This window comes from Plasmodium brasilianum, chromosome 14 (assembly GCF_023973825.1).
Source record: "Plasmodium brasilianum strain Bolivian I chromosome 14, whole genome shotgun sequence".
In the NCBI taxonomy this organism is placed as follows: domain Eukaryota; phylum Apicomplexa; class Aconoidasida; order Haemosporida; family Plasmodiidae; genus Plasmodium; species Plasmodium brasilianum.
In genome coordinates this window covers 2,954,470-2,964,894 of record NC_090127.1, presented here as the reverse complement: position 1 = coordinate 2,964,894, position 10,425 = coordinate 2,954,470, and the positions used below count along the sequence as shown (strand labels likewise).

The window sequence follows — 10,425 nt, the reverse complement described above, 5'->3', positions numbered from 1 at the left end:
AACGAAACGATATTGACCTCTCCAATTAAACCACTCTAAGATAACTTCAGCACAGTAATGGCATAACAACTTTTTTTTGATGTTTTGTTATTTTGTCTTCTGCATTTTTTTTTTTTTTTTTTTTTTTTTTTTTTTATATTTAATAAAAATTGCAAAAAAGGAATAGCACCATAATCAATAATTTAAATATTTTTCTTTTTATTCTTATATATACCGACTGAAATATAACTCACAAAATGGTAGTTATGCAAGGACTACAAAATTTCTATCCGTTTGGATGATAAGTTTGACATGAAGAACAGTTTTTATTATTTGTTTTTTTGAAACGTAACGAAATGTTTTCTTTTCTTTTTTTTTTTATTGTAATTTTTGCAGCTAAATTTTAACCTAGTAATGGTCTACTTTCTTTCGTCTTTACTATTTTTCATTACTCCTTTTTTCTTGTTCTTTTTTCTTTTTTCTTTTTTTTTTTTCTTTTTTCTTTTTTTTTTTTTTTTTTTTTTTTTTTTTTTTTTTTTTTTTTTTTTTTTTTTTTTTTTTCGAGCTAAAAATTTTAATCCTAAGCCCAGAAGAAAAGTCGTTAAAAAATATTTCTATAAACATCTGTTGCACACACTCTGAGCTCCTCTGATTGCTGTAAATTTAACCCCATTTACGTCAAAAAAATTAAGCAAAATGGAGAAAGATGGAGTAAAATAAAATAAAGGAAAATAAAACAACAATGTACGCTAAACGCACAGATCGGCTCATTATTTGGTCCTCTCTTGCTATATACTTAAAGAAAAAAAAAAAAAAATGCCAATATATTTTAACTAACTAATGGCGGAATATAAATGATGTGAGAGAAGGGGGATAACATAAATCTTACATATCATTGCCTAGTTCGCCTTAATAAAATATTTGCAACTATGTATATGTATTTGCTTACATACGCACACATATTTAAACCTACGTACATTTATGTAGGTACACTTAAGTTTATTCCCTGCTGTAGAAATATAATAGATATTTGCTACTCCTTATTGCAGTTATTAAAGTTTTCCTTAAAATTATATGTACAAATGTAAACACAGTATATTATTATGTATACCCCCTTGTATTGTCATAATATGTCATTTGTGCATATACGCAATATGAGTACACACGCATAAGTACAATATGCATAAATACAAAAACATATAAATAATATGCAAAGATGTATACATACAGTTATTCTTAAATTATAAAAACGAAATATCATTATTTTTTATTTTTGTTTTTCTTTTTCTTCTCTTCACTGAACATTTTCAGCATAGATTGTAAAATTATTTACATTTTCAACTTTATATAATCTTACAAATTATATGCACACATATACATATTATTATATACGTACTTGTATAACACATAACAATAATATTATATTATGGAAAAAGTGTAAATAGGAAGAATTTAAGAAATGACTTCTTTATAGTAGTAATTTAAAAAAAAAAAATGTATATATTCATTGTAAATGGAACAACCAGAAAAAAAGGGGGGGAAGGAGCATATGTACTTATATACATATACATACGCATATATACGTACACATATGCCTGTACATATGCGTATGGACATATATATGCGGGCTTACTCAACTGACGCTTGTGCCTCCTTGTAAATAGGTTGGTTGGGAATGAATAATTTAATGAAAAAATAGAGTTCATTTAAAAATAATAATTTATCTTTCTTCTATTTTACTAAAGTTGAGTAAACTATATATATATTATTATTTTAATAAAGACTCTTCTGGGTCGTGTTTTCCAGAGTTGTTAAAATGTATTTACGCATAAGAAACAAAAAAAAAAAAAAAAAAAAAATTTCACAAAAATATATAAAAATTGTACATACACGTACATAATGTACTCACATAATGTACGTACATAATATATGTATACAATATATGTATACAATATAAATGTATACAATATATATGTATACAATATATGCATATAATATGAATATATATAACATATGTATATAATATATGTATATAATATATGTATATAATATACGTATGTAAATATATGTATGTAAATATATGTATGTAAATATATGTATGTAAATATATGTATGTAATATATATATTTAATATATATTGTTCCGAAATTTTTTTTTTTTTTTTTTTATGCTTTATTCCATTGGGAAAAAACTCCGCTCATTTATTCCTTTCCGCACGGCAGCTTCGACAAACCGCTGATTATTCGTGTGTATTATGTGGAAGTTCATTTAGTTTCTGCACCCTGCTTTTTTGATCTGCATTATACACTTCTCTTCTTTGCAACGTTGTATTCTTTTCTCTCTTTTATTTTTTTTCTTTATATTTTTTCTTTATTTTTTTATTTTTTATTTTTTCCTAATTTTTTTTTTTTTTTTTTTTTTTTTTTTTTTTTTTTTTTTTTTTTTTTTTTTTTGACTACATTTTTGAGGTAAGTGTTCAACGATCAGAAACACTTTCTGTGAACAATACTTGGTCCCGACTCGTCATACTCCTCTTTTGTTATCCACATTTGTTGAAACGTAGAGAGTGATGATAAAATAGATCCACCTATCCAAACAGAATATTTTCTTTCCGGTGGTGCAACCACTTTAATTTTCATTGTTGATGGAGCAAGTGTAGTAATATCTCTGGTTAACCTTTCCCCAATACCTTCATACATGGTTGTTCCTCCGGATAAAACAATATTTCCATACAAATCTTTACGTATATCTACATCACATTTTTTAATAGAATTAAAGGTAGTGGTGTGAATTCCTGCCGCTTCTTTTCCTAGGAAAGATGGTTGGAATAAAGCTTCTGGACACCTAAATCTTTCATTACCTACTGTTATAATATTTCCATCTGGTAATTCATATGATTTTTCAATATCACTACTCTGTTCAGAGGTTTTCATCTCTTCATCAAAATTTAAAGCGATATAACATAATTTCTCTTTAATATCTCTTACAATTTCTTTTTCTGCTGACGTAGAAAAACCATAACCACGTTCATGCAATATTTTCATCAAATATTCTGTTAAATCTCTTCCAGCCAAATCTAATCTCATTATAGCATGAGGTAATGCATATCCTTCATATATCGGTACAGTGTGAGATACACCATCACCACTATCTAAAACAATACCAGTTGTTCGACCAGATGAGTATAAAGATAACACAGCTTGAATAGCTACATACATAGCTGGCACATTAAATGATTCAAACATAATTTGTGTCATCCTTTCACGATTTCCTTTTGGATTCAACGGAGCTTCTGTTAATAATACTGGATGCTCTTCTGGTGCTGCTCTTAATTCATTATAAAAAGTATGATGCCATATTTTTTCCATATCATCCCAGTTTGTTACTATACCATGTTCAATTGGATATTTTAGGGTTAATATACCTCTTTTTGTTTGTGCCTCATCACCAACAAATGCATCCTTTTCTTCCATACCAACCATGATACCTGGATTTTTTGGTCTACCAACTATACTTGGAAAAACTGATCGAGGTGCATCATCTCCTGCTACTCCTGCCTTTACATTTCCTGATCCGTTGTCAACAACTAAAGCTTGAACTTCTTCATCACCCATTTTAACAAATTTTTACGAGTACAAATTTTTCAATGTAAAGAGAAGTTTTAAGGTGAACGAAGATGAAGTAGAAAAAAAAAGAAAAAAAACTATGCTAATAATTTGTGTGCATAAATATATATATATAAATAAATGCATATAAATATATGTACATTACATATACTCACATGTGCTCATATATATACACTTATATATACGCTTAAATATACGTTTAAACTCTTATACCCTTAATATATATTTAATTTCATATTTACAAATGTGTGCTTGCACAAATAATGATATTTATATATATATATAAAAAAAAAAAAAAAAAAAAAAAAAAAAGAATTGAACAGTTACTTATATTGGAAATATACATGTATATTTATTTGAGTGTTATAAGAATTTAATGTAATATACATGGACGTGTATATATACGTGTAATAACACAATAGAATAATTTCGATTATAAAAAAAAAAATAAATATTTCTGTTTCAGTAGTACGATATATGTATATTTATGTGTATATATATATATATGTTAAAAAAAAGAAAAATAATTTTAAATGAATAAATGGATATGTAAATAAAACGTTCAAATTTACACGCGTAATATAATAAGAAAAAAGAGCAAAAAAACAAAAAATAAAATATCGTAAAAATAAAAATTGTGGAGGAAAAATTTTCAAATGGGTAATTGCGATTGCAACTGGTTATTTACGGCCTCTTATTTTTTAATTTATTTTTATCTTGAATGTTCACATTTATATTCGTGTTCATGTTTTTTTTTTTTTTTTTTTTTTTCATTTATTTCATCTACTTTGTTTATTTCATCTATTTAGCTTATTTCTTCTGTTTAGCTTATTTTATCTATTTAGCTTATTTCATCTTTTTCGTTAATTTCATCTATTTCGTTAATTTCATCTATTTCTTTAATTTCATTTATTTCGCTAATATCATCTATTTCGTTAATTTCATCTATTTCGTTAATTTCATCTGTTTCGTTAATTTCATCTATTTCGTTAATTTCATCTATTTTGTTTATTTCACATATTTCGTTTATTTTATATGTACACAATTTATTTAATATTTTCTTTATATAATGGTAAAATGACGTTTTTGTTGTTTTTCCTTTTTTTACTAGTGAGCAATGTATTTTTTTTTTTTAATTTTGGCCTTTATAAAGTTATAAATATATGATATATATTTACACTTAATATATTAATATATATTTGTATATTTCATTTTGTGCTATTTCACATGTGAATTAAAAATGCATGTACACGTTTATAAAGTTTTCAATATATTATATTAACAATTATGACCAAATCAGAAAAAAAAAAAAAAAAAAATTAATAAAATTTTAGTGTGTACGTTGTGCATTTAAATTTTTCATATTTATTAATGTAACATTACATATTTTTTTTTTTTTTTTTTTTCTTATTATCCAATGATTTTTTTTTTTTTTTTTTTTTTTTTTTTTTGGAGTTATGCGGAATTTGTGGCTGTTTAAAATTTGCCATGGAAAATATTTTTTTCCCGTTATAAAGCTGTCTGTTTGAAAACGTCACTTTCGGTTACGTGTACTGTTTATATTTAAAGGTGTATATAAATACAAATGTGAACACATGTGTAAATGTGAATATACACATGTATATGTGCAAGTGAACAGTTTCTTGCCATTTTTATATTTTATACACTATATATATTTATATGCTATACACATCATATATAGTAATATATGTGCATCATATATTACTGCGTATGTATATATATATATATATAATATTTATGTACGTATAAATTGTGTGTGCTAAAAAATTCTTAACGTGGTAGCCGAAAAACGAGAAAAAAATTTCAACATGCCTAATAATACTTTAACGGAATTTGCCTGAACAAATCATAAATTTTTTTTTTTTTTTTTTTTTTTTTCGTTAATGGCTAATACAAATGTGAACAGCTTTTATCAAAGAAGTGTTTTTTTCAGAATAATACTTTTAAAAATTATTTTGTACATTACAAAATTTTAATACCACTTAAATTTCCTTCTATTTTTAATTACCCAAAATTCTCCTTTTCTTTTTTAAAATCATCCACAACAACGAAATTGGTATTTTTTGAATATACTTTTAATTTTATTTTTACTTGTATGTTTGCATGTATATTTTAAACACGTTAAAGGGAAAAAAGTACCTCACGAGACTGTACGGTACAGCATTTTTAGCTTTATGTAAAAACTTTTAAAGGAACAATGTAAATATTAGGAAAAAAAAAAGAAGAAAGCAAATATACAGTTGTACCGTTGCAAAGTCGTTCTAATGGACTGTAAAATTTAATATGTGCATACTGAAAAGTATTCCACTTTCGAATAGCACAGATTTAAATTTTGTATTTTTGTATTTTTGTATTTTTGTATTATTGTTTTTTTTGTTTTGTTCTTTTGTTTTGTTCTTTTGTTTTGTTCTTTTGTTTTGTTCTTTTGATTTGTTCTTTTGATTTGTTCTTTTGATTTGTTCTTTTGATTTGTTCTTTTGTTTTGTTCTTTTGTTTTGTTCTTTTGATTTGTTCTTTTGATTTGTTCTTTTGATTTGTTCTTTTGATTTGTTCTTTTGATTTGTTCTTTTGATTTGTTCTTTTGTTTTGTTCTTTTGTTTTGTTCTTTTGATTTGTTCTTTTGATTTGTTCTTTTGATTTGTTCTTTTGATTTGTTCTTTTTTTATCTTTCCCATTTTTCCCTTTTTCGTTGGTACATTTTAAAACTACAATTTCGAAAGTGCAGTTATTCGAAACTTTCGAATGTGTAAAAAAAGTAAATTGTCTTTTAAAAAATCATCATTTCGTATGTTCTTGCAGAATTATGCGTTCATAAAAATAGGATACTTCATGTGTAAATTTCGTTAGGAGTTATTTCCAACTGTTCCATTATATCATCACACCTTATCATTACTTATAATTACAATGTTGTAATTTCGAAAGGTGTCAATTGTGTGTGCCTACGCTTTTGTTGTCTGACGAATGCATGTCAATGTATCGCATAGATTTATCAAAAATCGTTCCAAGAAAAAAATAAAACATAAATTAAAACAAAACAGTACAGTGTAGTACTATACAATAGAGTACCTTTTTAATAAATAGTCGTATGTTTACTCTTTATTTCTAGCCAACATGTAATTATTTACAAACTGTAATATTAGCAGCATAGATCTATGTACACATTATAGCTGTTCTTAAAATGGAGCAAATCTTGTTCAACATTAACAGTCATCCTAACGGTGATGCAGCGATGGCAGGAACGTTGCATTGATAAAAGACGTAGCAATAAATGTAATGAAAAGTCAACAACAATAACAGTAAACACTGCAATTATGAAAACTTTTTCCATATGAAACCATTTCATTTTATTGTATTTTTTTTTTTTTTTCATCTAACACTGGTTCTGTACAATCTATTTGGTCAGAAGCACGCGAGTTGAATGAGGTTCCCTATTATAAGCGCCTTCGAATGGACGCATATATAAATGCGTCTACAAAGATGTACATGTGGAAATGTATACGTAAATGTATGTGTATGTGTATACGTAAATGTATGTGTATGTGTATACGTAAATGTATGTGTATGTGTATACGTAAATGTATGTGTATGTGTATACGTAAATGTATGTGTATGTGTATACGTAAATGTATGTGTATGTGTATACGTAAATGTATGTGTATGTGTATACGTAAATGTATGTGTATGTGTATACGTAAATGTATGTGTATGTGTATACATAAATGTATGTGTATGTGTATACATAAATGTATGTGTATACGTAAATGTACATACACAAATATATGCACACATGTATGTATGCAGATAGATATGGGTGTACATGTTCAATTTTAAATGGAAAAAAATATATACGTTTCAGCAAGGCGAAATTCGAACAAAATTGTAGAACGATTTTGCGACTGTACATGGAAAAATGTTCGTACGAAAAATTCAAAATTATTATCTTCTGGGGGAAATGGAAAAAAACGTGTAATTACCCATGCATAGCTATATGATAAAAAAAAAAAAAAAAAAAAAAATATCCAGCTAGCTAGTTATGTTTATAGGTTTCTCTGTACAATTAAAGTTTCACTTCATTCAGTTTTATTTTCATATCAAACATGTTAACTTCATGTCTTTTAAATAAAGTATACAAACTGTCTGATAATTTGGAAATATGTTCATCGGTATGATATGGTGACGGCGTTATTCTAATTCTCTCTGACCCCCTAAGGAAAAAGCGAATAAGCGCGTTAGAATACCCGCACAAAAATATGTAATTATGTACATGTGTGTATGTATGCATATCTATGCATAGCCTTTGGCAAGGTATGGATCATACAAAATGAAAACAGACATAAACACAGCCACATAGATATACGTATATTTTATCGCACATTTGTGCAAATAATTCGTGCCTTACTTTGGAACCGTCGGGTAATTTATTGGCTGTATGTATATGTTATATTCAGAGAGCAGGTCATCACAAATTTGTTTGCACTTTTCAGCAGAGTTAATTAAAGAGACAACAATATGTGATTTATTGTCTATAATATGTATACCTCTTTCTATTAATTTTTCTTTAGTTTTTTTTACTACTTGACGAAATTTATTTCTTAAATTTCTGTCGTTTTGTATTATATGTATAGCTTCAGCAGATGTATTTATATTAACAGGAGTAAGAGAAGTAGTAAAAATAAAATGAGAACAATAGGATCTAATAACATCAATGTAAAATTTATTGGCACATATAAAACCTCCTAATGAACCTATAGCTTTGGATAAAGTACCATTAATAATATCAATATGATCACACATATTTAACTCTTCTAAATAGCCTGAGCCTTTTCGTCCATATAAACCTACAGCATGAACTTCATCAACGTAAGTTAAAGCATTATACTTTTTTGCTAAATGAACTATCTGTGGAATAGGTGAAATATGTCCAGACATACTATATATAGACTCAAAAACTATCATAATTTTTCTATTTGCATATTCATTTTCCATTCTTAAATTTTTTAGAATTTTTTCTAGATGCACCATATCATTATGTTTAAATATATATTTCTCACATTTTGATTCTTTAATTCCATTTATTATAGATGCATGATTCATTTCATCTGATACATATATCAAATTTAGTAGTTTACCTAATGTTCCTAATGCACCTACATTTGCCACATATCCCGATGTAAATAATAAAGCACTTTCCTTATTAAACCATCTTGCCAAAATGTATTCCAAGTGTGTATGGTTCACTAGACTACCAGAGATATTTCTTGTTCCACCACTACTATTACCAATTTTTTTCAAAGTTTCTATTCCTACATCTATTATCTTCTCATTATTCGATAAACACAAATAATCATTAGAACACCACACTACTGTTTTCTCATTAGTAACTCTGCCCTTATGCACATTTAAAAAATTGCACAAGTACCTTTCGTTCCTTTCCGATAGATCCTGGTGGCCCCTGCTCCCATCACTGGGTTTGCAACTACTTCCACTGCCACTACTTCCACTGCCACTACTTCCACTGCCACTACTACCACTGCCACTACTTCCGATGGAACTACTTCCGATGGAACTACTTCTGATGGAACTACTTCCGATGGAACTACTTCTGATGGAACTACTGCCAATGTCTCTTCCCCTTATCGAGGAGCACTCGGGTGACCCTACCACTTTATATGCTGCGTTTCCTATACAGGGCATGTAACCATATCTTTGATAAAATTCGTAAAAAATGGGGAGTAACAACCTATTATTTTCAATATACACACTGGGATAATATTTCCTGCATTTATTTATTATATTAAATACTCTATACCTTTTGTCTAAAAAAAGATTATTTATAAGTCCCTTCAACTCGTTCGAACACTCTTTCTGAAATGCTTCATATGATTTATCTGACCTTGTTAATGTTTTACTAAAATTATTTTTCATAATTAGTTCGTATGCAGGTATGTTACTGTCTTTTCCTCCTTCATTGTTATGCGCAAATTCTGAATGTCCTTTCTCTTCTCCTCTTCCACTTTTTTTATAATTTCCTATAATGCTATTATCCACATTATCGATTGTATCATTTTTCTTAATACACGTTTCCACTAGATGCCTCAGACCTATATTAGACCCTCTTAAAATTTTAAATAAGTTTATTTTGGACTTATTGTCTATGATTATTATATGTTTTTCATTTATAGCCTTTCCTATGGGACATAAATTTGACATTACTGATAAAACAACATTGTTCTTATTATCATTACTCTTGTAAAACAGATGAATTTGTTTAACAAATGGACAGTATTTCTTTATCTCATCAATACTAACCTTTAAAGTTTTTTCCTTTCTCATTTTTTCCAGTGGGTGAGGATTCGAATGGGAGGCTGTACTGGATGGCGGTGAGCAGTACTGAGTGATGGTGGGCACTATGGGGAGGTACTGATTAATACTTTGAGGGATGCTTAATCTATGCTAATACGTAATGGTATCTATGTATATAAGGGAGGTCGCGAATATGTAGCATATATATATACATATACATACATAAGCTCATACACACATACGTGAATATAGGCTAACATATGTACTCAGGTAAATGAGCACAATAACTACTAAGAAAATCTATGGATCGATCAAATATACACCTCGTAAATACTACGAAAATTGTTCAGCACGAACAAATTTTCCGCAAATTTCTTTTTTGAAAATTTACACAGAAAAAAAGCTGACGCTGGCTAACTATGTTTAAATTGAATCTCTTATTGTCTAAAATGAAACAAAGTTATGTACTAAAAAAAAAATTGCTAGCAGTAAAAAG

At 27.5% G+C, this 10,425-nt stretch overlaps 3 protein-coding genes across 3 annotated transcripts; all 3 read right to left on the bottom strand.

Moving 5' to 3' along the window:
* Nucleotides 1–2,462: 2,462 nt before the first annotated feature.
* MKS88_005837 (actin I) lies at nt 2,463–3,593 on the bottom strand (the record flags this gene model as incomplete). The annotated part of the gene is made up of 1 exon (XM_067219136.1): nt 2,463–3,593. The coding sequence occupies one exon, from the start codon at nt 3,591–3,593 to the stop codon at nt 2,463–2,465; it is 1,131 nt and encodes a 376-aa protein (XP_067071042.1).
* An 853-nt stretch (nt 3,594–4,446) lies between these two features.
* MKS88_005836 (uncharacterized protein) lies at nt 4,447–6,301 on the bottom strand (the record flags this gene model as incomplete). Its single annotated transcript, XM_067219135.1, has 2 exons — nt 4,447–4,712; nt 5,920–6,301. 2 exons carry the CDS (start codon nt 6,299–6,301, stop codon nt 4,447–4,449), a joined length of 648 nt encoding a protein of 215 aa, XP_067071041.1.
* Nucleotides 6,302–7,683: 1,382 nt separating this feature from the next.
* MKS88_005835 (delta-aminolevulinic acid synthetase) lies at nt 7,684–9,959 on the bottom strand (the record flags this gene model as incomplete). Its single annotated transcript, XM_067219133.1, has 2 exons — nt 7,684–7,831; nt 8,026–9,959. 2 exons carry the CDS (start codon nt 9,957–9,959, stop codon nt 7,684–7,686), a joined length of 2,082 nt encoding a protein of 693 aa, XP_067071040.1.
* Between the last annotated feature and the right edge of the window lie 466 nt (nt 9,960–10,425).